The sequence below is a fragment of the Doryrhamphus excisus genome, chromosome 7, assembly GCF_030265055.1.
Source record: "Doryrhamphus excisus isolate RoL2022-K1 chromosome 7, RoL_Dexc_1.0, whole genome shotgun sequence".
Taxonomy (NCBI): Eukaryota; Metazoa; Chordata; class Actinopteri; order Syngnathiformes; family Syngnathidae; genus Doryrhamphus; species Doryrhamphus excisus.
Window position 1 is genome coordinate 4,375,128 of NC_080472.1, and position 26,312 is coordinate 4,401,439.

At 42.4% G+C, this 26,312-nt stretch overlaps 1 protein-coding gene across 3 annotated transcripts in view; it reads left to right on the plus strand.

Annotated features, from left to right (window-relative positions):
- Positions 1-26,312, plus strand: part of ntrk3b (neurotrophic tyrosine kinase, receptor, type 3b) — a 244,882-nt gene that overhangs the window by 38,794 nt on the left and 179,776 nt on the right. For all 3 annotated transcript variants that reach the window (XM_058078820.1, XM_058078822.1, XM_058078821.1), the window contains exons 3-4: positions 1,278-1,352; positions 7,571-7,642. In XM_058078820.1, coding sequence (XP_057934803.1) covers positions 1,278-1,352; positions 7,571-7,642 — 147 coding nt within the window. The remainder of the gene's footprint in view (positions 1-1,277; positions 1,353-7,570; positions 7,643-26,312) is intronic.

Below are 26,312 nucleotides of genomic sequence, written 5' to 3' on the forward strand. Positions count from 1 at the left end.
CCCCCCCCCCCCACCATAGCACCTGAAACATTCCTTCCGGTTCCGCTAATAATGGACTTGTACTTGTACAATCATGTTGTAGTATTTATCAACAAGAGTACGCAGAGCTGTCCTCCATCAGGTGCTGGTGTAGCAGGTAGGCCAAGGAGGCATCACGTGTCCTTTGGTGTGAGGTCTCACTCTCCACTGCCAAGCACTCCTCAAAGGAACCTTATGATGATGATGATTTCCAGGTCATGAAAGAAGGAACAGCACTGTTGGTATATAGAGGATCTTTGAGTTCAAAACAGCACAGCGCCCCGTTATGTTTTTAGAGGACCTGTCACTGTTTTTGCAATTGGTCCTGAAAAACAGCAAAGCACTCCTGTTATATAGAGGATCTTTGACTACCATTTTTCTAGTCTCTTCTTAAAAACATTAGAGTGCGCCTGTTATATAGAGGATCTTTGACTTGCGTTAGTGGAGTTTGTCCTGAAAAACAGCAAAGTGCTCCTGTCATATAGAGGATCTTTGACTAGTTTTTTGCAGTTGGTCCTGAAAAACAGCAAAGCACTCCTGTCATATAGAGGATCTTTGGCTACTGTTTTTGCAATAGGTTCTTAAAAACAGCAAAGCGCTCCTGTCATATAGAGAATCTTTGATTACTGTTTTTCTAGTCGCTTCTTAAAAACAGTGCGCCTGTCATATAAGGGATCTTTGACTACCGTTTTTCTAGTCGCTTCTTAAAAACATTAGAGCGCTCCTGTTATATAGAGGATCTTTGAGTGCTTTCACTCGTGTTGTATATAAAGGATCTTTACCATCTCTCTTTTTGTGACAGGTCCTTAAAAACAGCGTGTTCCTTTGCATATAGAGGATCTTTGATGAGCATACACATATTGCTTTCTGGTTTGTGTCTAAGGTTATTTTTGGCTCCGTTATGCATTTGGGAAGGTAACATGATTTGTTTTGTTGGTAACATTTCTGATGGACAACCAGTGGGATACGTTGTGGTGGTCTCCAGCCATGGGTGGTGTCAAAGATGGAGCCCCATGGATGCATTGATTAGAAATGTGACATTTAGGTTGGAAGAGCGTTTATCACCGAGAGATTCATCAAAGAAGGCCTTTACCACGTTCCGCCTCACCGCGGTGGGAATTTAACCGCTAAAAAAGTGTGCTGGTGTTTGCGGTGAGAGGTGAAGCCCACAAGGTGCCTCTCGGCAAATGCGAGGCAGAGCCAATGACCAAAATGGAGCTACTTCCTTCCTAACGCGTGACTTTCCTTTCCCTCTGCAGACACATCGAGAACTGGACTGGGTTGCAGACTCTACGAGACGTGGACATGGAGCTCTACACCGGACTGCAGAGACTGTGAGTGCCATTAACGTGGGGCGCAGGGAGGGGGTCAGTCATGGAGAGTCTGGCAGGTCGCCGCCCCGCCGCGTTCCACATCAGAGAAAGGACATCGTAACCCGCACCGCTGCTCCAGCTCGTCTGGTGTCGGGCCGCCTGCCGACGCTCTGCTGAGAGGTCGCCGAGCAACGGCGGCGGCCTTTTAGATTTGGACGCAAACGGCCACACAATGTTTGCTAAAAGCATTATAGCTATAGCTATATATTTGCTAGCTATTATGCTATATTCCAGCATGCTAATGCTGCAAAAGATGTTATATAGAGGATCTTTGACGAGTGTTTTTGCAGTTGGTCCTGAAAAACAGCAAAGCGCTCCTGTCATATAGAGGATCTTTTACTATTTTTTGCAGTAGGTTTTTAAAAACAGCAAAGTGCTCCTGTCATATAGAGAATCTTTGACTAGTTTTTTGCAGTAGGTTCTTAAAAACAGCAAATCGCTCCTGTCATATAGATGATCTTTGACGAGTGTTTTTTCAGTTGGTCCTGAAAAACAGCAAAGCGCTCCTGTCATATAGAGGATCTTTGACTACCGTTTTTCTAGTCGCTTCTTAAAAACATTAGAGCGTGTCTGTTATATAGAGGATCTTTGACTAGCGTTAGTGGAGTTTGTCCTGAAAAACAGCAAAGTGCTCCTGTCATATAGAGGATCTTTGACTATTTTTTGCAGTAGGTTTTTAAAAACAGCAAAGTGCTCCTGTCATATAGAGGATCTTTGACTATTTTTTTGCAGTAGGTTTTTAGAAACAGCAAAGTGCTCCTGTCATATAGAGGATCTTTGACGAGTGTTTTTGCAGTTGGTCCTGAAAAACAGCAAAGCGCTCCTGTCATATAGAGGATCTTTGACGAGGTTTTTTTGCAGTTGGTCCTGAAAAACAGCAAAGCGCTCCTGTCATATAGAGGATCTTTGACTAGTTTTTTGCAGTAGGTTCTTAAAAACAGCAAATTGCTCCTGTCATATAGAGGATCTTTGACGAGTGTTTTTGCAGTTGGTCCTGAAAAACAACAAAGCGCTCCTGTCATATAGAGGATCTTTGACTAGTTTTTTGCAGCAAGTTCTTAAAAACAGCAAAGCACTCCTGTCATATAGAGGATCTTTGACTAGTTTTTTGCAGTAGGTTCTTAAAAACAGCAAATCACTCCTGTCATATAGAGGATCTTTGACGAGTGTTTTTGCAGTTGGTCCTGAAAAACAGCAAAGCGCTCTCCAAACGTTGTCTCATTCCATGGGAAGCCCGGCCTCTATGGAAGGTACGATGTCGCTAGCTCGCAATGCTAACAATTGTTGACACGCTTCCGTTCCCATCCTGCAATCTGAGTCGGCAGCTTTTCTAATCCCCCCCCCTCCCTTCTCAATGGTTGCCTCCTGACCTCCTCTTCCTCTTCTTCCTCTCGTCAAAAAAGAGAAGCTTATTCTTCGACACCCTCTAAAGTCGGAGCGGGCCTCTCCCCTGATCCCACTGATCCCCCATCAGGGAGGCCAAGTGTAATATCACCAGCCGCAAATTAGCATTTTTCTCATTACCGCCCGCTCCCCCCTCCCTCCCGATCCCCGGATGAGGCAGCTGAGTATCCGCCTGCAAATGCTCATGCAAACGCTCCCCGGCTATGGCGGCTATGGCGGCTACGGCGCCCTCATTGCGTGGCCCAGTCATTCGTGAGGATGTTCTAATGAAAGAGGCGCTCTGTTTATTCTTCAATTGGGAAACACATTCAAATAAAATATCCACAGGAGAGCCATCTTATTGTTGTTATTACCGTGGCTGCTCTTCATGATTTCAAATTAATATTCCGCATTTTCATCACGCATTTACATTTCAAATCAGCATCAATGTACTTATTGCCATTTTATTTTCTATTATTCCTAAAACACGGAACGCTGCAATGCTACATCACCGCAAGCATCCCTGGATCATGTCCATCCTTCAACGGGCCTGCTTTTCTACACGGCTGCCAAGTCTGCAATTAGTAGTTATTAATGTTATATAGAGGATCTTTGACTAGTGTTTGTGGAGTTGGTCCTGAAAAACAGCAAAGCGCTCCTGTCATATAGAAGATCTTTGGCTATTGTTTTTGCAACAGGTTCTTAAAAACAGCAAAGCGCTCCTGTCATATAGAAGATCTTTGGCTATTGTTTTTGCAACAGGTTCTTAAAAACAGCAAAGCGCTCCTGTCATATAAAGGATCTTTGGCTACTGTTTTTGCAATAGGTTCTTAAAAACAGCAAAGCGCTCCTGTCAAATAGAGGATCTTTGACTAGTTTTTTGCAGTTGGTCCTGAAAAACAGCAAAGTGCTCCTGTCATATAGAAGATCTTTGGCTACTGTTTTTGCAACAGGTTCTTAAAAACAACAAAACGCTCCTGTCATATAGAGGATCTTTGACTAGCGTTTGTGGAGTTGGTCCTGAAAAACAGCAAAGTGCTCCTGTCATATAGAAGATCTTTGGCTACTGTTTTTGCAATAGGTTCTTAAAAACAGCAAAGCGCTCCTGTCATATAGAGGATCTTTGGCTACTGTTTTTGGAATAGGTTCTTAAAAACAGCAAAACGCTCCTGTCATATAGAGGATGTTTGACTAGTTTTTTGCAATAGGTTCTTAAAAACAGCAAAACGCTCCTGTAATATAGAGGATCTTTGACTAGTTTTTTGCAGTTGGTCCTGAAAAACAGAAAAGCGCTCCTGTCATATAGAGGATCTTTGACTAGTTTTTTGCAATAGGTTCTTAAAAACAGCAAAGCGCTCCTGTCATATAGAGGATATTTGCCGAGTGTTTTTGCAGTTGGTCCTGAAAAACAGTAAAGTGCTCCTGTCATATAGAGGATCTTTGGCTACTGTTTTTGCAATAGGTTCTTAAAAACAGCAAAGCGCTCCTGTCATATAGAGGATCTTTGGCTACTGTTTTTGCAATAGGTTCTTAAAAACAGCAAAGCGCTCCTGTCATATAGAGGATCTTTGGCTACTGTTTTTGCAATAGGTTCTTAAAAACAGCAAAACGCTCCTGTAATATAGAGGATCTTTGACTAGTTTTTTGCAGTTGGTCCTGAAAAACAGCAAAGTGCTCCTGTCATATAGAAGATCTTTGGCTACTGTTTTTGCAATAGGTTCTTAAAAACAGCAAAGCGCTCCTGTCATATAGAGGATCTTTGGCTACTGTTTTTGCAATAGGTTCTTAAAAACAGCAAAACGCTCCTGTCATATAGAGGATCTTTGACTGTTTTTCTAGTTGCTTCTTAAAAACATTAGAGCGCTACTGTCATATAGAGGACCTTTGACTAGCGTTTTTTTTAGTCGCTTCTTAAAAACATGTCCATCCTTCAACGGGCCTGCTTTTCTACACTGCTGCCAAGTCTGCAATTAGTAGGTTGACCAAAGTGCGGCCTGGGGGTCGTTGGCGACCAGTGGCTGCTTTTTTTTTTTTTTTTAATTGAGCCACAGAACAATCTAGGAATAGAATTTCAAGCACGAACATGGCAAGATAGAAATATAAGGCATTCAGACGTTGGAGGAGACACAGTAGCACCAGATATGATTGCCAAAACAACAGGCTTTTATTGCAGGTTGGAATTATCTCGGGCATAATAATCCCTAATCCCCAATCCTTGATAATAAAAAAATAACGCTCATTTCCACTCAGGTCCTTTGTGGCACTGCTTCCCAAAATCTTCCAGGTTTTCCATGTTATCATGAGTGTGGCAGATCCTGCATGGAAAACCTCATTGGAGCTTTTTGTTCATGTGTCACATCAGGATTGTGGATGATGGGCAAAATTCCGCCCCCCTCCAAAAAGTGCACGCTTCCTTGAAATATTCACGTCCCCATCGGTATTCAGCTCTGGAAATTTCTCGGAAATGGGATCGTGTCCAACCCCACGGAGGCGTGATGGGAAGATAATTGGCGGCAGCTGAGTTTAATTAGCAAACACCGCGTCGTTACGAGGCGCACGCTGATGATGTCAATGAGAGACATCTTTCATTACAACTTGGGGAAGAGCCGGAATACCAAAGCGGGGCAGTGGGAATTCCAAAAAAAAAAAAAAAAAACAGCCAGCCGAGGATGTACTTTGATTTCTTTTTGGTCCGGGGGAAGGCGTTCGAGTGCATGCGGTGCTCGCACAATCCACTCACTTTACATTTTAAGTTTGCAAATCTTTCATCAAAGTGGATTTCTATTTGCGGCTCAGCTCGGGGGTGCCGCCGGTATTCGCGCAGCGGAGTTCCATTTGGAATTAAAATTGGAATTAGATGAGGCACTGCTGCTCGGACTCGCTGCGGCGGATTCTTCTACGGTGAGAAGAGAGCAGACGCCATTTCACCTTCACCCGCCATCCCGTGTGCCCACTTTTTTTGCGTGAGAGCTGTGATAGCATCCAGATCTGCAGATGTCCACTCATCTCCACAACTGAGACAGAAGTTGCATGAAAAGGAAGTACTTTCTTAGACGCTCGGGTGCCAACATATGGGCCTGACTCGGGGACAGACCTGGAAAGGAAGCCTGATCAAACAATAATACTTTGCTTGAACTCCCCAAATGCTTGTCAGCCCCCCACCGTAGACCAGCTCCCTCTGGAAAGCCCGTCTAGTCACACGGAAGACACCATGTGTTGAAACCAAACCCCATTATATAAAACAAAATACTCATCCGTCAGATATCACAGTCATTGCTTCCACACCCAATCTTGAAAAATCAATTCTAACAGTTCAAAGAAAACCTTTTTAGCATTGTTAGAGCACTCTACACATGAATAACACCCCTATAATCACATTTACCCAATATTGTTAAGATTAAAAATAAGAGAAAATAAAACTTATACAACATAGAAATTGTGCTTATGACCTTCTAAATACGCCTTTTAACATTATTAGAGCCCTCAAGACATGACGTAACACCCCTATAGTTACCTTTAAACTCTTATTAACCAATATAGTCGACATAATAAGAGAAAATAAGACATAGAATTTCCGTTCACAACCTTCTAAATAAGCCATTTAACACTATTAGAGCCCTCAAGACATGACATAACACCCCTATAGTCACTTTTAAGCTCCCATTACCCAATATAATAGACATAATAAAACATATAAGACATAGACATTCGGCTTTCAACGTTTTAAATACGCCTTGTAACATTAATAGAAACCCTCTCCACATGAAATAACACCCCTATAGTCACCTTTAAGCTCCCATTTCCCAATGTAATAGAACTAATGAGCAAAAAAAGTTATAGAAATTCTGTTTGCGACCTTCTAAATAAGCCTTCTAACACTATTAGAGCCCTCTCCACATGAAATAACACCCCTGTAGTCACTTTTAAGCTCCTATTTCCCAATGTAATAGAACTAATGAGCAAAAAAAAAAGATATAGAAATTTTGTCTGTGACCTTCTAAATTGGCTTTTAACACTATTAGAGCCCTCAAGATATGACGTAACACCCCTATATTCACCTTTAAGCTCCCATTACCCAATATAGTAGACATTATAAGACATAGACATTCGGCTTCCAACATTTTAAATACGCCTTGTAACATTCATAGAAACCCTCTCCACATGAAATAACACCCCTATAGTCACCTTTAAGCTCCTATTTCCTGATATTGTAGACATTCATTCATTTTCTACCGCTTTTTCCTCACGAGGGTCGCGGGGGTGCTGGAGCCTATCCCAGCTGTCTTCAAGCGAGAGGCGGGGTACACCCTGGACTGGTGGCCAGCCAATCACAGGGCACATATAGACAAACAACCATTCACACTCACATTCATACCTATGGACAATTTGGAGTCGCTAATTAACCTAGCATGTTTTTTGGAATGTGGGAGGAAACCGGAGTACCCGGAGAAAACCCATGCATGCACGGGGAGAACATGCAAACTCCACACAGAGATGGCCGAGGGTGGAATTGAACCCTGGTCTCCTAGCTGTGAGGTCTGCGCGCTAACCACGCGACCGCCGTGCCGCCCAATAGTAGACATAATAAGAAAAAATAAGGCCTATAGAACATTACATAGACTCACATGTTAGCACTGGGAGAGTCAGTTTTTTGTGTACTGTCCTGTTCTATTGCCTCATGAGTGTGACATCTAGTGGCCAGTGTGGAGTACTACATGTCATCACAGCATTTTTGATAATGATAATGATAATGATACTTGTGATAACAGTTGTTTTTTTTCTTTTTTCGTTTACAGAACCATCATGAACTGCAACCTGAAGGTGATCCAGGCTCGGGCCTTTGCTCAGAATCCGCACCTCCGCTACATGTGAGTAAATAAAACATCCCGCCGCCCTCCGAAGATTTATTACGATGCGTGATGCTGCTCGATGAGTTAGCATTGAGGACCAGATGATGTTGTTGATAGGGAGTGGCTTTGGGGTACGGGAGGGTGGGGGGTGGTGGCCATTACCGTTGCCTGCGCACATGCGCCACATCTTAAATGAGACATCCATTATTTGGGCCGGGATAATTGGATTCCTATCTGCGGGGGCCTCGACATGCCGAAGAAGACGCGGCTCCATTTAGCCACCGCTCGCTAAATGGACAATTTGTCCAGTCGGGGCCTGAGCGCCGGAGTGCCGGGCGGAAGAGCAAAGTCATTTCTTTAACAAAAGGCTGACGTGTTAGCGTATGACAGCCTGTTATCGCCTTGTTATTTTCCCACACGCAAAACTCTGTGGCGGTCTTTTACCTGAACATGCTGCCATTTGCAATTTGCAGTTGTTGACCCGGGTGCTTTGCTCCCTTTTTTTACCCCCGCCTCCCCCCACCGCCCCCATCATCATGGCTGCTCTCTTGCTGAGTGTGTACCATCTATGTGCTGTATGGGTTGTGTTTATGTGGTCCGGGCTACACAATCTACACAACATAGCACAGCTTCCCAGCTGTCTTCGGGCGAGAGGCGGGGTACACCCTGGACTGGTCGCCAGCCAATCACAGGGCACATATAGACAAACAACCATTCACACTCACATTCATACCTATGGACAATTTGGAGTCGCTAATTAACCTAGCATGTTTTTGGAATGTGGGAGGAAACCCGGAGTACCCGGAGAAAACCCACGCATGCACGGGGAGAACATGCAAACCCTGGTCTCCTAGCTGTGAGGTCTGCACGCTAACCACTCGACCACCGTGCCGCCTTAAACGTTTTATTGTTAAGGATAAAAAACAGCTAATAAGCTAATAATAATTCATGCTTCCATTTATCACAGCAAGTCTTCCAGGTTCTGAAGCAGCAAAACAGCCGCAGACCATCACACTACCTCCACCATATTTTACTGTTGCTATGTCACAGGGCACATATAGACAAACAACCATTCACACTCACATTCATACCTGTGGACAATTTGGAGTCGCTAATTAACCTAGCATGTTTTTGGAATGTGGGAGTACCCAAAGAAAACCCACGCATGCACAGGGGAGAACATGCAAACTCCACACAGAGATGGCCGAGGGTGGAATTGAACCCTGGTCTCCTAGCTGTGAGGTCTGCGCGCTAACCACTAGACCGCCGTGCCGCCCTTATTACTTCATGCTAATTCAAGACTTGAAATTGCTACACAAATTTGACATTACTTTGACCGAAGATGCTAAGGTGTTCAACCTGAGGGGCTACAGACGTAATCGTCTCGTATGTTTACCAAAGCACGTACGTTTGGTTCAAGGTTCAGAGTAGAGTTCTGAAAGTTGCAACAGTACCAGAGCACGTAGGTTAGGTTCCTTCAAGAAGACTTGAAGATCATTGACACTTCACTAGTTACAAAAAACAGATTGGGTTCTTAGAAGACTTTCATATGAACAGAACCATGTCCATGAGGGTCTTTGAAAAAAAAAACCCTAATGTTCCCTGTGCTTAGACGAACACGTATGTTGGGTTCCTTAAAGAACAGTTGAACACAACAACACGTACATTCAGGTGATGAAGTCGGCCTTGACTGAGGTTCTTTGAATACTCTTAATAGTCTTCAAGGTTAACCAAAGCAGCTACGCTAGCGTCCTTAATGAGCTGAACACAGGAACACGCATGTTGGGGTAATTGAGACGGTCACGGAACACGCTAAGATCTTTGAAGACTGAAAATGGTTTCCATTGCTTAGAAAAACAAGTATGTTGTGTACCTTAAAGAACGATTGATTACAAGAAGGCGCTCATTCGGGTAATTAGGACTGTCTTCAATGTGTACACAAAAAAAAGACATTAGGTTCTTTGAAGACTATTAATTGTCTTCGAAAGTTGACGTAGCCATGTAGGTTAGCTTCCCTAATTAGCGGAACACAGAGGTAAATGAGACTGTCTTCAACTCGTTAGATTGGAAAACATCTATGTAGAGTTCCATCAAGTCAAAAATGGTCTTTAACCACGTATGCTAGGTTAACGGGAACAAAAACACAGTTGTTTACCAAAAGATATATTAGCTTCATAGCATTTGACGTAACCACGTAGGTTAGCTTCCCTAATTAGCTGAACACAGAGGTAAACTGAAACTGTCTTCAACTCGTTAGATCGGAAAAAATGTATGTCAAGACATCAACGTCAACCATGTATGCTAGGTCAACAGGAACAAAAACACAGTTGTTTACCAAAAGATCTGTTAGCTTCATAGCATTTGACGTAACCACGTAGGTTAGCTTCCCTAATTAGCTGAACACAGAGGTAAACTGAGACTCGTTAGATCGGAAAACATCTATGTCAAGACATCTACGTCAACCACGTATGCTAGGTCAACGGGAACAAAAGACGCATTCGATGTTTACCAAAAGATATGTTAGCTCCATAGCGTGTTGCTAGCTGTGTGGTGTTCTAAGACTGTCTTCAACTCGTTAGATCGGAAAACATCTATGTCGAGTTCCATCAAGTCAAAAATGTACGCTAGGTCAACGGGAACAAAAACACAGTTGTTTACCAAAAGATATGTTAGCTTCATAGCATTTGACGCAACCACATAGGTTAGCTTTCCTAATTAGCTGAACACAGAGGTAAACTGAAACTCGTTAGATTGGAAAACATCTATGTCAAGACATGTACGTCAAACAGGTATGCTAGGTCAACGGGAACAAAAACGCATTCGATGTTTACCAAAAGATATGTTAGCTCCATAGCGTGTTGCTAGCTGTGTGGTGTTCATGGTTGTGTGTGTTTTTGGGTACTCCTCTACCCTCTCTTTAAGCCTTCTCGTGCTAGCAGCATGCAGGCTTGGAAGTCCGGGCGGACCATCAGATTTATGACGTGATGGTACAATTTGGTGTGTATTGATCTCCTAAAAAAAAAAAAAAAATCCAAACAAAGTGTGTTGCTGGTTGGTCTCTATCTGCTGGGCTAACGCTGAGAGCTAATCAAAGTCATCTGCATTTAATGAAACCTATTAATCCTCCCTCCACTTTCATTTTCTGGCCAGACGATCTGTTTTGCGAGACACGAGCGTAAACAAATCAACTAAGTTCTCTCCGATAATTGCTGTGCAGACGGACGGTCTCTCAACGGCCCATCGTCGGGCGGTTGTGGACGGCGGGAGCTATTTAGCGCCATCTCGGCGATGTTAACGGCGCCTACTTCCTGTTGATGGAGGAGATATTAAGCGTTATATTGATGTTGATCATTGCCGTATAGCATACTTAATGACGTGTCTGTTTATTCGTAAATGTGCGCGCTCGCCAGCCACAACGTTATTTGCATTACTGCCAGCAGTTGATCAAAGACTGTGCAGGTGGACGGAATAACGATGTGCCCGTCGCCAACGAGTCATTTAAAACCTCAAAGTTTCCGACTGAATTGGGACTTGCAGGGTTCTCATCTCTGGTAACTCGCTAGCCGAAGAACACCTGCTCCGCGAAGAACCCGCTTTTAACTGACTCCGGAACAACAGATGAAAATGATCTTGTAGTTAGTATCTCTGTCTGGTCTCTGTGATACGTATATGGACTGTTCCTGTCAAATACATACTGATACATAGGTTCTAGAAGTAGATTCCTGTTGCACTGACTCATGGGTTCTAGAATAAGACTCCTGTTGCACTGACACAAATGTTCTAGAATAAGACTCCATTTGCACTGATATACAGGTTCTAGAATAAGACTCCTGTTGCACTGACTCATGGGTTCTAGAATACGACTCCAGTTACACTGACACGCAAGTTCTAGAAGAAGATTCCTGTTGCACTGACTCATGGGTTCTAGAATAAGACTCCTGTTGCACTGACACAAATGTTCTAGAATAAGACTCCATTTGCACTGATATACAGGTTCTAGAATAAGACTCCTGTTGCACTGACTCATGGGTTCTAGAATACGACTCCAGTTACACTGACACGTAAGTTCTAGAAGAAGATTCCAATTGAACTGACATGCGGGTTCTAGAAGAAAACTCCATTTGCACTGACACACAGGTTCTAGAAGAAGACTCCAGTTGCACTGACTCACAAGTTCTAGAATAACACCATTTCCACTGACACACAGGTTCTAGAAGAAGACTCTAGTTGCATTGATACACAGGTTCTAGAAGAGGACTCCAGTTGCACTGATGAACAGGTTCTAGAATAAGACTCCAGTTGCACTGACTCACGTGGGCTAGACCAGGACTCCACTTGCACTGACTCACAGGTTCTAGAAGAAGACTCTAGTTGCACTCATATACAGGTTCTAGAAGAAGAATCCAGTTGCACTGACACAGGTTCTAGAAGAAGATTCCACTTGCACTGACACGCAGGTTCTAGAAGACTCCAGTTTCACTGACACACGGGTTCTAGAAGACTCCAGTTGCACTGACTCACGAGGGCGAGACCAAGTCTCCACTTGCACTGATACACAGGTTCTAGAAGAAGACTCCAGTGTCACTGATACACAGGTTCTAGAATAAGACTCCAGTTGCACTGACTCACAGGCTCTAGAAGAAGACTCCATTTGCACTGACACACAGGTTCTAGAATAACACTCCAGTTTCACTGACTCGCGTGGGCTAGACCAAGATTCCCCTTGCACTGACACGTCGGTACCAGATGAAAAGTTTGACTGACTTAAGGATGCTTGACTCAGACTCAGGTTTCACCCAGTCACTGGTACTTGACTCAGACTTGGGTTTTCACTGACTCACGGGTACTCGAAGAGGGCATTTCACCGACCGACTCATGGGTACGTGAAAAAGATTCGGGTTCCACGGACTCATCAAATGTGTTCCACTGACTCGCACGCATGGCTGCCTTGCTAGCTGAGCATTCATGGGGTGAGCAAGGACTTAATTTGCTTATTTTTGTCTTATTTTCTTTTGTGTTCCGTGTTAATGATCCTGAATAACTGGAAGGAGGAACAATGGCATAATTATGTCTACTTTTTATGACTTATTTCAAGTTGTTGCATCAAGAGGTGCGTTCATTAGCGCACCACCGCGGGCTTTGACTTCTTTGGAGTTGTCGGCTCCATCTTTATTATGCAAGGTGGTGTTTTTCATGAATAACTGACAGGGGCATCGATGGCAGTCATTAAAGGACACATGAAGTTGTTCAGTGGCGCATGTGCTCGCGCATGAGCAGCCTCGGCCTCTGTGGCCGACTGCGCGTTGTTTCCTTTCCACGCTGGATTAACCACAGGTTCTAGAATAAGACTGCAGTTGCACTGACACACGGGTTCTAGAAGAAGATTCCATTTGCACTAATACACAGGTTCTAGAAGAAGACTCCAGTTGCACTGATACACAGGTTCTAGAAGAAGACTCCAGTTGCACTGATGCACAGGTTCTAGAAGAGGACTCCAGTTGCACTGATGAACAGGTTCTAGAATAAGACTCCACTTGCACTGACTCACGTGGGCTAGACCAAGACTCCACTTGCACTGACACGCAGGTTCTAGAAGAAAATTCCACTTGCACTGACACGCAGGTTCTAGAAGAAGACTCTAGTTGCACTCATATACAGGTTCTAGAAGAAGATTCTAGTTGCACTGACTCACAGGTTCTAAAAGAAGATTCCAGTTGCATTGACTCACAGGTTCTAGAAGAAGACTCCAGTTTCACTGAGACATAGGTTCTAGAAGAAGACTCCAGTTGCACTGACTCACGAGGGCGAGACCAAGTCTCCACTTGCACTGATAGACAGGTTCTAGAATAAGACTCCAGTTGCACTGACTCACAAGGGCTAGAACAATACTCCAGTTTCACTGACTCACAGGTTCTACAAGAAGATTCCACTTGCACTGACACGCATGTTCTAGAAGAAGACTAGTTGCACTCATATACAGGTTCTAGAAGAAGATTCTAGTTGCACTGACTCACAGGTTCTAGAAGAAGACTCCAGTTTCATTGAGACATAGGTTCTAGAAGAAGACTCCAGTTTCACTGAGACATAGGTTCTAGAAGAAGACTCCAGTTGCACTGACTCACGAGGGCGAGACCAAGTCTCCACTTGCACTGATAGACAGGTTCTAGAATAAGACTCCAGTTGCACTGACTCACAGGTTCTAGAAGACGACTCCATTTGCACTGATACACAGGTTCTAGAAGAAGACTCCATTTGCACTGACACACAGGTTCTAGAATAAGACTCCAGTTTCACTGACTCACGTGGGCTAGACACATGAAGTCGTTGAGTGGCGCCTCTGCCTCTGTGTTTTCCTTTCCACGCCGGATTAAAAAGCGAAGATGTTTGCATCTTTATGCGGCTCGGCAAAGTGCCCAAATAAAGCTCTTTGAAAAGGTGTTGATGTCAAGATAAACCTGCTTTAAATTCATCTTTTAAAAAAAAAAAAAACATAGCCAGCGGCCTTGTGGGTGATGGATGGTTGCTAGGTGACAGTGAGGATGATGGTGATGATGTCAAAACCAGATGAATTAATATGCACAAGCTTCTTCTTGGACTTCATTGATGTCCGTGTGCTCGGGAACATCAGAGGCTCACAGCGAGTCTTTTGGGATCATCGTGGGGCCTGAACTACTAGATTCTAGTCTGGGTATGCCGTACTACGTAGCTGGTTCAGTTCTTAGCCGGATACGTCACCATTGTTATTTCTGCACTGGAACTGATTTGCTCAAGAAGCTTGTATTTCCTTTATTTTGCTTCTATTATGTATATGTAATATTACAAATACAAATTATGACACATTTTTGGACTTCGTGAAATATGCTAAACTTGCTAACTGGCTAAATAATCGATGAATAAATACAGTTGATAAGCATCACTCCGAGAGATATTTCAAATATTTGTATCCCAATATATCAACAATTATACCAAATTTTGTTTTAATAGCAATGCTAAACAAGCTAATTGCTACCCTAGCTAAGACAACAAAATGACAACAAAATGAAAAATGTGCCTAGCAAAGAACTGTTTGTTTTTGCTTTGGTTTTGTTTTAATAGCAATGCTAAAGAAGCTAACTGCTACCTAGCTATGACAACAAAATGACAACAAAATGAAAAATGTGCCTAGCAAAGAACTGTTTGTTCTTGCTTTTGTTTTGTTTTAATAGCAATGCTAAATAAGCTAATTGCTAGCTAGCTAAGACAACAAAATGACAACAAAATGAAAAATGTGCCTCTTGCTTTTGTTTTGTTTTAATAGCAATGCTAAACAAGCTAATTGCTACCTAGCTAAGTAAACAAAATGACAACAAAATGAAAAAATGTGCCTCTTGCTTTTGTTTTGTTTTAATAGCAATGTTAAAAAAGCTAATTGCTACCTAGCTAAGAAAACAAAATGACAACAAAATGAAAAATGTGCCTAGCAAAGCACTGTTTGTTCTTGCTTTTGTTTTGTTTTAATAGCAATGCTAAAGAAGCTAATTGTTACCTAGCTAAGACAACAAAATGACAACAAAATAAAAAAATGTGCCTCTTGCTTTTGTTTTGTTTTAATAGGAATGCTAAACAAGCTAATTGCTACCTAGCTAAGACAACAAAATGACAACAAAATGAAAAATGTGCCTCTTGCTTTTGTTTTGGTTTAATAGCAATGCTAAAGAAGCTAATTGCTGCCTAGCTAAGACAACAAAATGACAATAAAAATGAAAAATGTGCCTAGCAAAAGAAATATCAACACCCCTCAATTATGCTTGTTTGTTCTTGTTTGTGTTTTGATTTAGTAGCCATGCTAACCAACCTAAGCGCTAACTCGCTAAGTGCGATCAATAAACACACGTGTTAGCTAGCGTGCGTTAGCGGCACCTGTTTTGGATGTGATGTTTGGATGTAATGTGGGTGGTTTAGGGACGCCGGCTCGGCTAGATATTTCCGTTTTACCCAAGTCCGCTTTATCTGGAAAGTGTTTGTCTTGTTAATGGCTCGGGTCTAAATGAGTTATTTTACAATGACGGCGCTAAAGTAAACTTGATTACTGCGGGAGAGCGAGAGAGAGCGAAGTGAATTTGGAGCGCATTGAATTCCGTCCCTCCGCCGACTAAACTGATTGACGTCAAGGTAAATAGAAATTGCTCTGCGCCGCACTCGAGCATTAAATCGGCGCCACGTACACCTCAATATTTGATCAGTCCTCAGAATGAAGGCGCCGGCAAGATGCAAACATGAAATCAACCAGCTGACACTGTGTTTACTCTCAAGTCTTGTTGGAAGTCTGACTCCGCCGCGCTCTGCAAAGCAAACACGTCCCCCCGAAAAATCATCCGCCGCCCAAACACTTCATCTCCCTTTTTATGACCTCCCTGCTGCTTCTTCTTCTCCTGTTTGTACACAACGGCCGTGAAAGGGGTTGGTGTTTTTCTTGGGCTTTCATGTGTGGCCCCCCGGGAAAAGTGCGACGATAACCATAGAACAGGAAACTGAACAGATTTTAGTTTTTATTTTAGTAGGATATATTCATTTTTTTTTGCATTAAAAATCTATTCAATTAGCTTAAACTCTAATTATCAAACTGTTTGCTTTTCATTTATTTTTTTATTTAATTTGATGATTTTTTTTCATACTTCAATATAAACGGAAGAATAGACTTGCCTTCAGCAATCATCTGTTTCAGCGTATTTAATTCAATTTCATATTTTATTGTATTTTTGTTTAGTTTTTTTAATATATTTTATATTTTAGCTATTTTGTATTAATATTTAATATTATCTATTTTCTTCATTAAATATTGATTTTAACTTGATTAATGTAGTTATATTATATTATATTATATTATATTATATTATATTATATTATATTATATTATATTATATTATATTATATTATATTATTGCCTTCAGCAATCATTTGTTTCAGCGTATTTAATTAAATTTCATATTTTATTGTATTTTAGTTTAGTTTATTTTAAAATATTAACATTTTATATTTTAGCTATTTTGTATTACTATTTAATATTATCTATTTTCTCCATTAAATATTTATTTTAACTTGATTAATGTAGTTATATTATATTATATTATATTATATTATATATGTGTGTGTGTCTGTATCTGTACTGTATATAGAGGATCTTTGACTACTTATTGAGTAGTCAAAGATAGTTAGTTATCTTTTCCCCTGAGTGACTCCCATTTTCCGCCTTTGATTCCTAAAAGTTCCAGAAGCATCGAACTGACTGGTGATTTTGAATTAGAACGTGTGTTACTGTTATGTAGAAGATCTTTGACTGACATTTTGGTGATAGGTCTTTAAAGACAGTGGAGCACTCCTGGAGAATAGAGGATCTCTGACTCATGATTTGACAGTAGCTCTGAAAAACAGTGTGTTCCTGTCATATAGAGGATCTTTGACTAGCATTTTTACACAATATGTGTGTAAAAATAACATGTGTTGCTGTCATCTAGAGATAGGGGATCTTTGATTAGTATATTTGTAATAGTACTTTAAATATCGTTAGTGTATTTCCTAGTAGTTTATTGTAGTATAGTATCGGTCTCAGTACTTCCAAATGAAGTCCGCCAACAACGGAGCACTGAGAAGGTCTAAAGGCTTTCAAGGCATTCCGGTGGCCCCGCCCTTTCCGCCCGCCGCCCCGGCCTCGTTTACGTCCCGCCAGTGTCAAATTAAAGGTCAGCGTCTGGATGGCAACTCGTGTCTTTATTCTAATGTGGGGGGGGGGGAGAGAGAGAGAGAGAGGAGAGGCCCAATAAATCTGGAGGGAACGTTGTCACAAGGGGAGGAGGAAAGGTCAGTCCATGCTGGGGAGGTGGGTGGGGGGTGTGGGGGGGTTGGGAGAGTCCCTCATTAAATCTTCCAGGCCACATTTTCTTATTGCTAAATGTCACTTTCATAGCGGGGTCAGCCGGCCAGCCAGCCTGAGAACACCTTTAATTAGAGCTCGGCTTCTTCTGTGTTTATCTTGTCAGCGGCTATCTGCTGCCTCTTTGCCGCTCCATCACACAATCCCCGCTTCCGACTGGAGGATGACGCATATGGCCGCGTCTTTTTGTCATTACGCTTTTTTTGCGAGGTGGGTGGGGGGGTTGATAAATGAGGACGGTTACTGACAGAAATAACGCGAAATGTCACGTACGTGTGCTACTGTACACACGGGGTCGTGATTGACATGTAGACTGACCAATACCTGCATGAAGGAGTCACATGACCGACCAATCACTGATGCTGCTTGGAATGTTTGATATTTGGATTGAACAATGTTTGCATGAGATGTGAAGAAAACTAACCAATCACTCAGGATTGACAAGTAGACTGACCAATGCTTGCTTGCATGAATCATGACTGACCAATAGCATGTGGTGGTATGTTGACCGAGCAGTCTTTACATAAACCATAAGAACGGCGATCACTACATTTAAAATTGGTATCTAAACCGACCAATGTTTGCATGACTAATCAGATAAAAGACTGACCAATAACTGCATATATTCACTGACATGGTGTATTGATTACCATTAACGCCCTGGGTTTGAATCTCCACTAGCAAGCATCATTGGTATCCGTCAGGAAGGGCATCCGGGTCATGTGTCATGATTGACAATTAGATTGACCAATGACAAAAAGTCAAAATCATGCTGTTGGACTATAGACCATAGATGACAATTAGACCGACCAATGTTTATATGACTAATGAATGAAAAGAGCGACCAGTGACTAAGTGAGTAATCAATGACATGTAAAGCGACCAATGTGTGCAGCAATAATAGTCGACCAATGACCAATTTTTACTGGAAGGAGGCATAATGTCAATGAGTCAAAAGACTGACCAATGACCAGGTCTGCATATAATGATTGACATGTAGATTGATCAATGTATGCACGATAGAAAAATGAGTCACTGAACCAACCAATGACTGGTTCTGTATATAATGTCAATGAGTCAAAAGACTGAACAATGACCAGGTCTGTATATAATGATTGACATGTAGATTGATCAATGTTTGCACGATGGAAGAACGAGTCACTGAACCGACCAATCACTGGGTCTGCATATAATGATTGACATGTAGACAGATCAATGTTTGCACGATGGAAGAACGAGTCACTGAACCGACCAATGACTGGGTCTGTATATAATGTCAATGAGTCAAAAGACTGACCAATGACCAGGTCTGCATATAATGATTGACATGTAGACAGATCAATGTTTGCATGATGAAAGAATGAGTCACTAAACCGACCAATGACTGGTTCTGCATGTACTGATTGACATGTAGATTGATCAATGTTTGCACGATGGAAGAACGTGTCACTGAACCGACCAATGACTGGCTATGCATATAATGTCAATGAGTCAAAAGACTGACCACTGACTGGGTCTGTATATAATGTCAATGAGTCAAAAGACTGAACAATGACTGGGTCTGCATATAATGTCAATGAGTCAAAAGACTGAACAATGACCAGGTCTGCATATAATGATTGACATGTAGATTGATGAATGTTTGCACGATGAAGGAATGAGTCACTGAACCGACCAATGACTGGGTCTGTATATAATGTCAATGAGTCAAAAGACCGACCAATGACCGGATCTGCATATAATATCAATGAGTCAAAAGACTGACCAATGACTGGTGTTGCATTTAATGACTACCAAGTAGACGTAGCAAACCATGGCTGTGAGAACGTGATGTTTGTGTGGCGCCCAAACGGGGGCAGGTAAATGATGTGTTATGAAATGTTTGGGCTTACCTGGCCTGAGGGTGACAAAGGTGTAGGAGTAATACGCAGGTTCCAAGTAAGTCGCTTTGGGGCATTTACCGTATGAAGCGCTAATTATGGCGGCTGTCATAACAACACGCCGTATGCTAGTGGAGCTGATGAGAAACAAGCCAGCCTCTTTTTAGACGTCCGTCACGCCAACATCCGTCACAAGTATTAATAACACATTTATAACACATTTGTTTTATTAGCTTACTCATCACCACGCTTTCTTCTATCTGCTTCATCCCTTTAAAACAGCACAGCACTCCTGTCATATAGAGGATCTTTGCTTAGTGTGTCTGTGGTACAGAGTGCTCCTGTCATAGAGAGGATCTTAGACTTGTGCTTTTGGAGTCGATCCTTAAAAATAAATACAGGATTTTTGTCAAATAGAGGATCTTTGCGCAGCTCCTGTCATATATTGGATCTTTGACAAGCCTTGAAAACTACTCCTGTCATATAGACAACCTTTGAGTGTTCCTGAATATAGGACTTCTTTCATATCAAAGATCTTTGCTGTTTTTTTAGACACCGACTGCACAAACACAAATCAGGGTGCTCCTGTCGTATACAGGATCTTTGACTGTGATATAGAAGAGTTTTGACTAGTGTTTTTGAAGTAGGTGCCAAATAAAGAGCAGAGCACAGCTGTCATATAAGGGATCTTTGATGAGAGTGCTCTTGTCATATTGAAGATCTTTGGCTATTGTTTCTGCAGTTTAAAACAACAGAGCTCGTCTGTCATTTAGGGAATCGAACGAGAGCTTTTCGGTTGCACACAGGATCTTTGACTGGAATGCTTCTGTCATGCAGAAGATCTTTGACTTGCATCTTTGCAGTCGGTGCCTAAAAACAACCGAGTGCTCCTGTCATAGTATAGAAGATCTTTCACTACTAGTCTTTTAGCATATAGAGGATCTTTGGCTTGTAGGGGTCTCAAACACGCGGCCCGCGGGCCAAATGTGGCCTGCAGGACACTAGTTTGAGGCCCCCGCCTTGATAAGAAAGTTTAATGTTAGTGCGGCCCGCGCAAGTTTGATATGGATGCTGTATGGTATCATGTACCCAGAAAAAATTATTACGTTTGATTAATGTTCATGTTAAAGGTTAAATAACTGTTCTCCCTATCCGTGTGGAAGTGGTAAGTTTTGGGTTATTTAAGTTTAAAGGAAATAACTTGAAGGCTACCGTTTAGGTCGCTAGATCTCTAGTTTGCGAGTTAGCATGTGGCGCAAGACCCTGCAGTTGCGCAATATGTTGTAAATAAAAAGAGTATAAATGTGACTATAGGCGTGTTTTGTCATGTTTACAGGGCTCTAATAATGCTTTGTTCATTTTAATCTGAAAAAAATAATTTGTCTACCCACCAACTATATGTGGTTTCTTAAGTTTTTATTATTATTATTATATTTATTTATTACTGATTGATGGATTTTCTTTAGTCTTGATTTGTTTATTTATTTTTCATATTTTGTGCAGAAAAATAAAAAGTAAGATATTTGAGAACAGTGGAATGTTTTATCAGAGCTTTTATTGTAGAAAATCGGAACCAAAGCACTGAAAAAGTTTTTTTTTTGTTTTGGAAAACCTGATGCGGCCCAGCCTTGCCCAGACCCTAGCTCCAGTGGCCCCCAGGTTAAATTGAGTTTGAGACCCCTGTTATAGAGGATCTTTGATGAAAAAGTCACATAGAACAGCGTCCTTCAAACACAGCAGAGCGGTCCCGTCTCATAGAAGATCTCTGACTAGCGTGTTCCCAGTAGTACTCCATGTTTGTATAATTTCTTCAACTTCGACTAATCACCATTTTTTTTCATTGACTACGTTTCTTTTGCGGAGTTCGGACTCCAACTTGGTTAGACTTCTGGATCACGCTGCAGGATGAACGCCATCGTTTCGCCGACATCTACTCGCTTTTCCCCTGAGTGACTCCCATTTTCCGCCTTTGATTCCTAAAAGTTCCAGAAGCATCGAACTCCGGGGGATGCCTCTGCAGAGCCGCGGCAGGGCCAACAGGCCACCGTGGGCTCTCGTTAAATGTTTTTGTTTGCGTGGGCGTTATTGAATGACTTTTGCTCCTGCAAAGAAATGCAGAGCAGCTGCTTATCTCCCCTCCTCGTCTTCTCCTTTCTCTATTTAGCGTCCATCCGGAGGAGTTCTCCTCCTACACGCAGGCTGCGCTCTTTAGGAGCCCCGGCGCTGCTCGCTGCGGCGCTTTACAAACACGCGCTTTGTACGCCGGCTGACGAGGAGGAGGAAAGCGGAAGACCTCTGCAGAGGCTGAACAATCCTAATTCGGATTAGCAAATTGCATGAATGGACTTGATTCAAGCAGAGGGCGCTTTCAAACCTTCGAGTCTTTGTGGGAGCACTCGTGCGCACATTGAACCTTTTCCCAAATATCACTTCCATTCTGTTTTGTTGAATTTAGGACATCGTATCTGACATATTACGACAAGTATTTCAAGCCAAATAAGTCAGAGGACGCCAAGTACGGTATCAGCGCCAAGTACAGCGATATCAGCATATGGAAGTCCTACTATTTCATAGCACATTGACTTTTATGTCAAAACAAGGCAATTACACAATCTGTCTGACACCATAAGTACAGCCCTTTCCTTTCCATCCTGGAAAGGAACAATTTGACCGATGCCTGGGAATATTAGCCAAACGATATTATGGAACGATACTGGATGACATATTGGTTCATATCATTTGGGTTTTTCAGCCAATGTTGATATCTGTGCATGAGTGATGACACTAATTCTGTCCTGCCAGGGGACGATACTACTAGGGATGTCTGATAATATCAGCCAACAAGTATTATGGGCCTGTCAATGACTGATACTAGGGATGTCTGGTAATATCAGCCAACAAGTATTATGGGCCTGTCAATGACTGATACTAGGGATGTCTGATAATATCAGCCAACAGATATTATGGGCCTGTCAGGGGACGATACTCGGCATGTCCTATAATATCAGCCAATCTATGTTATGGGCCTGTCAATGACTGATACTAGGGATGTCTGATAATATCAGCCAACAAGTATTATGGGCCTGTCAATGACTGATACTAGGGATGTCTGGTAATATCAGCCAACAAGTATTATGGGCCTGTCAATGACTGATACTAGGAATGTCTGATAATATCAGCCAACAGATATTATGGGCCTGTCAGGGGACGATACTAGGGATGTCCTATAATATCAGCCAACCAATGTTATGGGCCTGTCAGGGGACGATACTAGGCATGTCCTATAATATCAGCCAACCAATGTTATGGGCCTGTCAATGACTGATATTAGGGTTGTCTGATAATATCAGCCAACAAGTATTATGGGCCTGTCAATGACTGATACTAGGGATGTCTGATAATATCAGCCAACAGGTATTATGGGCCTGTCAGGGGACGATACTAGGCATGTCCTATAATATCAGTCAACCAATGTTATGGGCCTGTCAATGACTAATACTAAGGATGTCTGATAATATCAGCCAACAAGTATTATGGGCCTGTCAGTGACTGATACCAGGGATGTCTGATATCAGCCAACAAGTATTATGGGCCTGTCAATGACTGATACTAGGGATGTCTGATAATATCAGTCAACCAACGTTATGGGCCTGTCAGGGGACGATACTAGGGATGTCTGATAATGTCAGCCAACCAACGTTATGGGCCTGTCAGGGGACGATACTAGGCATGTCCTATAATATCAGCCAACCAATGTTATGGGCCTGTCAATGACTGATACTAGGGATGTCTCATAATATCAGCCAACAAGTATTATGGGCCTGTCAATGACTGATACTAGGGTTGTCTGATAATATCAGTCAACCAACGTTATGGGCCTGTCAGGGGACGATGCTAGGGATGTCCGATAATATAGGGTCGATCTTGCCGATGCCGCGTCGTTGCCGCGCCATTGCCGCGTCGTCACCTGGGTAGAGTAGCCAGGCCGTGTGTTTGTGTTTACGCCGAGATTAGCCGCACAGGAACACACATCCAAACATCCCAGCGATGCAAATGTGAGCTCATATTTGGGAAATAAGCGAGGCGAGGTGCGGATCCTCCCGGTCCGCCGCGTACTCGCTCCTGATCAGAGGTCAAACAAACAACAACAAAACAAGCCAATCAGAGACGATCGCTGATGATCGTAATTGCATGCAGTGTCGTAGGAGGTGAAGACTATTTTTTTTGAATGCAAGAAATGCGGTCTACTACTCGCTGTAATGTTAGAGGCAGATCTTGAAGCACCCTTCACCTCGCCGTCATCAGCTATTTCCATCAGTCACACGGCTTCAGCTCTCAGTCCGTGGGAGGGAATCAGGTCCGCGCAACCTTCACCCGCGTCGCAATCTAGCGAGGGAACGCACCCACGCAGTGGGCAGGAAGTGTGAGTGCGATGTCAGCTGAATTGCTGGCGATTTAATGATAAGAAGACGCCGGGGAAAACTCCACAAGAACTACCGCGAGTACTTTACCTTTGCAGCCTATTGGAGACCTGTCCACTAGGTGTCACTGTGGAGCTTAGGTCTTTTTAAGTTGATTTAGAATGGGATTTTTCCTAATAAAATATCATGGCGTTGCTTACTACCATGACACAACTACCAGGAGAGCAGAGCATAGAGCAGGAGGGAGCCACCTGGCGTGGCCCAGCAAGGTGCACCATATTCGGGTACACGCTCCGAGCAGCTGGTGTGACGCCATGGAGGTCTCCGGAAAACTTTTTGCACTTTTTAAACACTACATAATATTAGTCTGCATGAGGGTCGCGGGGGTGCTGGAGCCTATCCCAGCTGTCTATGGGCGAGAGGCGGGGTACACCCTGGACTGGTGGCCAGCCAATCACAGGGCACATATAGACAAACAACCATTCACACTCACATTCATACCTACTATGGACAATTTGGAGTCGCTAATTAACCTAGCATGTTTTTGGAATGTGGGAGGAAACCCGAGAAAATCCACGCATGCACGGGGAGAACATGCAAACTCCACACAGAGATGGCTGAGGGTGCAATTGAACCCTGGTCTCCTAGCTGTGAGGTCTGCGCGCTAACCACTCGACATCCGTGCCGCCCGCTCCTAATTTATGATATTTATAATTTGTATTCCATAATTCGCAGGGGGGGCTAGAGCCTATCCCAGCTGTCTATAGGCGAGAGGCGGGGTACACCCTGGACTGGTGGCCAGCCAATCACAGGGCACATATAGACAAACAACCATTCACACTCACATTCATACCTATGGACATTTTGGTTTTCAATAATATTATTTATTATTATTATTATTAACATTTTCCAACTTAATTTTAAAGAACTTTAATTTTATTTTTTTTCTCATATTATGACATTAAAAAAACAATTATTTTTTGTCATTTACATTTTTTTTAATGAAATCAATACAAACAACCCTCGTGAGGAAAAACCCATAGAAAATGAATGAATGAATATTCCATAATTCATATTCCCATATATATATTCCCATATTTCTTGAATTTTGGAGGGCAAAACTTGAAAGTGATATTTCATGAGTCCAAAACCCGAACCCCCAAAACTCACTTGGTCGTGGTCCCGTTTGAAGTGTTGAAAAAGCGTCACGAAATAATTTGGTCTCTAAAAAAATCGGAAAACTCTTTATTAGGAACGTCACGAGATGGGGTGATACACAAGATCGGGTTTACGGGATCATGCTGAGATTTGAACGTTTTTAGAACTTTTAAGTTCTTTTAAGAAAGTTTTAAGTTAGTTTTAAGAACTTTTAAGTTCTTTTAAGAAAGTTTTAAGTTCGTTTTAAGAACTTTTAAGTTCTTTTAAGAACGTTTTAAGTTTGTTTTAAGAACTTTTAAGTTCTTTTAAGAAGGTTTTAAGTTCGTTTTAAGAACTTTAAGTTCTTTTAAGAACGTTTTAAGTTCATTTTAAGAACTTTTAAGTTCTTTTAAGAACGTTTTAAGTTCGTTTTAAGAACTTTTAAGAACATACGGTATAGCAATCTACTAATATCATTTCCACGACGTTACACTGTTCTGCACTCTGACAAAAAGGTCTCACTCCGTTCATGCCGTTGTTCTATGGAACAGGCATACCTTCCTGCCTTCCACTGTATTGAGATATTATTGTTATTATGAGCCATGAATCGCATATGGTATGGAGTCGTTTGGGTATCCTGACATTCCCGACCATTCCCGGCCTCACCAATGGTATATTTTCCTATTCTTCACTTGGAGGACTTTACTCCTCGATGCTTTTGCTTGTTCCTGAAAGTCAGCTTTTGTAAACCGCAACAGCCGCTATTAAGTCTCTCATGACATCAAACCCATCGCATTAAGCGCTTTGCCCGCAGCAAACTTAACAACTAAAATCCAACAAATCGATGCAGGGAAGAGACAAAACAAAAAGCACTCGTCCGCACGACAGATGTCAGAAGTGACCGCACTTTGTTAAAAAAAAAATTAAAATAAAAAAAAACACGCTAATGGATAATTTGGGTTTTTGTCGAAAGTGGTTGCAGTGCATTAGCAGCGAGGACACACAATTTACTTAGCTCACTCTGAGCTAAAACGCAATCATATCAATAATACATTTATGGCCATATAAGCCTACTTTTTACTCAGCTTCTCTTTGTGGTCTAACGAGCCGACCGCCAATCCATTCTCTGGTCCCCCCCACCCTCACCCCCACCCCCCAAAAAAAATCACTTATCACAAAGTGTGTACAATACGTGTCAGTCTTTGGAAGCCGCACTCAGTCAACGTCAGGACAGAAAGATGTGGGAGTGATGCATTGGCCCGTGCGGTTTCGTCTCATCGATGAAGCACCGGGGCTCTAATGACGGATGGAGTCAGACTTTGGGAGGAGATGGAAGGCCG